General features: G+C 42.8%; 1 protein-coding gene across 1 annotated transcript in view; it reads left to right on the forward strand.

Annotated features, from left to right (window-relative positions):
- The first annotated feature begins 192 nt into the window (after window positions 1–192).
- Window positions 193–1,047, forward strand: part of LOC106331009 (uncharacterized mitochondrial protein AtMg00810-like) — a 1,905-nt gene continuing 1,050 nt past the window's right edge. Inside the window, exon 1 of the mRNA XM_013769378.1 lies at window positions 193–991. Coding sequence (XP_013624832.1) covers window positions 193–991 — 799 coding nt within the window. The remainder of the gene's footprint in view (window positions 992–1,047) is intronic.

Raw genomic sequence — 1,047 nt, forward strand, 5'->3', positions numbered from 1 at the left:
GTACCAAGACCAAAGAATGTAAACATCATTGGAACCAAGTGGATTCACAAGAACAAGACTGATGAGGAAGGGAATATCATTCGAAACAAATCGCGGTTAGTTGGACAGGGATACTCTCAGATCGAAGGAGTAGACTTTGATGAAACATTTGCTTCAGTTGCACGACTTGAATCTATACGACTACTCTTTGGAATGGCGTGCAATCTGAGAATCAAACTCTATCAGATGGATGTCAAGAGTGCCTTCCTAAACGGTGTATTACAAGAAGAAGTCTACGTAACACAACCAAAAGGGTTTGAGGATCCACATTTTCCGGATCACGTTTACAAACTCAAGAAAGCTCTCTATGGGTTGAAACAAGCTCCACGAGCTTGGTATGACCGTCTGACGGAGTTCCTGTTACAAGCTGGTTTTCAAAGAGGTGGTGTGGACAAGACACTGTTCGTCGGAGAAGATGGAGATGACATGCTGATCATTCAAGTTTACGTGGATGATATCATCTTCGGAGGAACGTCTAAGCAAATGGTTGATGACTTCGTGAAGACTATGACAAAGGAATTTGAAATGAGTATGGTTGGTGAACTGAGCTATTTCCTTGGACTTCAGGTCAAACAACTAACCGATGGAATCACAGTGTCACAGAGTACCTATGCCAAAAATCTCATCAAGCGATTTGGAATGCAGACAAGTAAGACTGCAAAAACTCCTATGAGCACAACAACCAAACTTTCCAGAGATAGCGATGGGAAACCAGTTGATGAGAAACTCTACCGAGCCATGATTGGAAGCCTTCTTTACCTCACGGCGAGTCGTCCTGATCTATGCCTCAGTGTGGGGATTTGTGCTCGCTATCAAGCTAAACCAAAAGAGTCTCACAAGAATGCAGTAAAGCGTATTATCAAATACGTGAAAGGCACCCTTGATTTTGGTCTTCATTATACATTTGAGACTAATGTGAATCTTCCAGGTTTTTGTGATGCTGATTGGGCAGGTTGCTTAGATGACAGACACAGCACATCGGGTGGTTGCTTTTTCTTGGGAAACAGT

Source organism: Brassica oleracea, chromosome C3 (assembly GCF_000695525.1).
Source record: "Brassica oleracea var. oleracea cultivar TO1000 chromosome C3, BOL, whole genome shotgun sequence".
Taxonomy (NCBI): Eukaryota; Viridiplantae; Streptophyta; class Magnoliopsida; order Brassicales; family Brassicaceae; genus Brassica; species Brassica oleracea.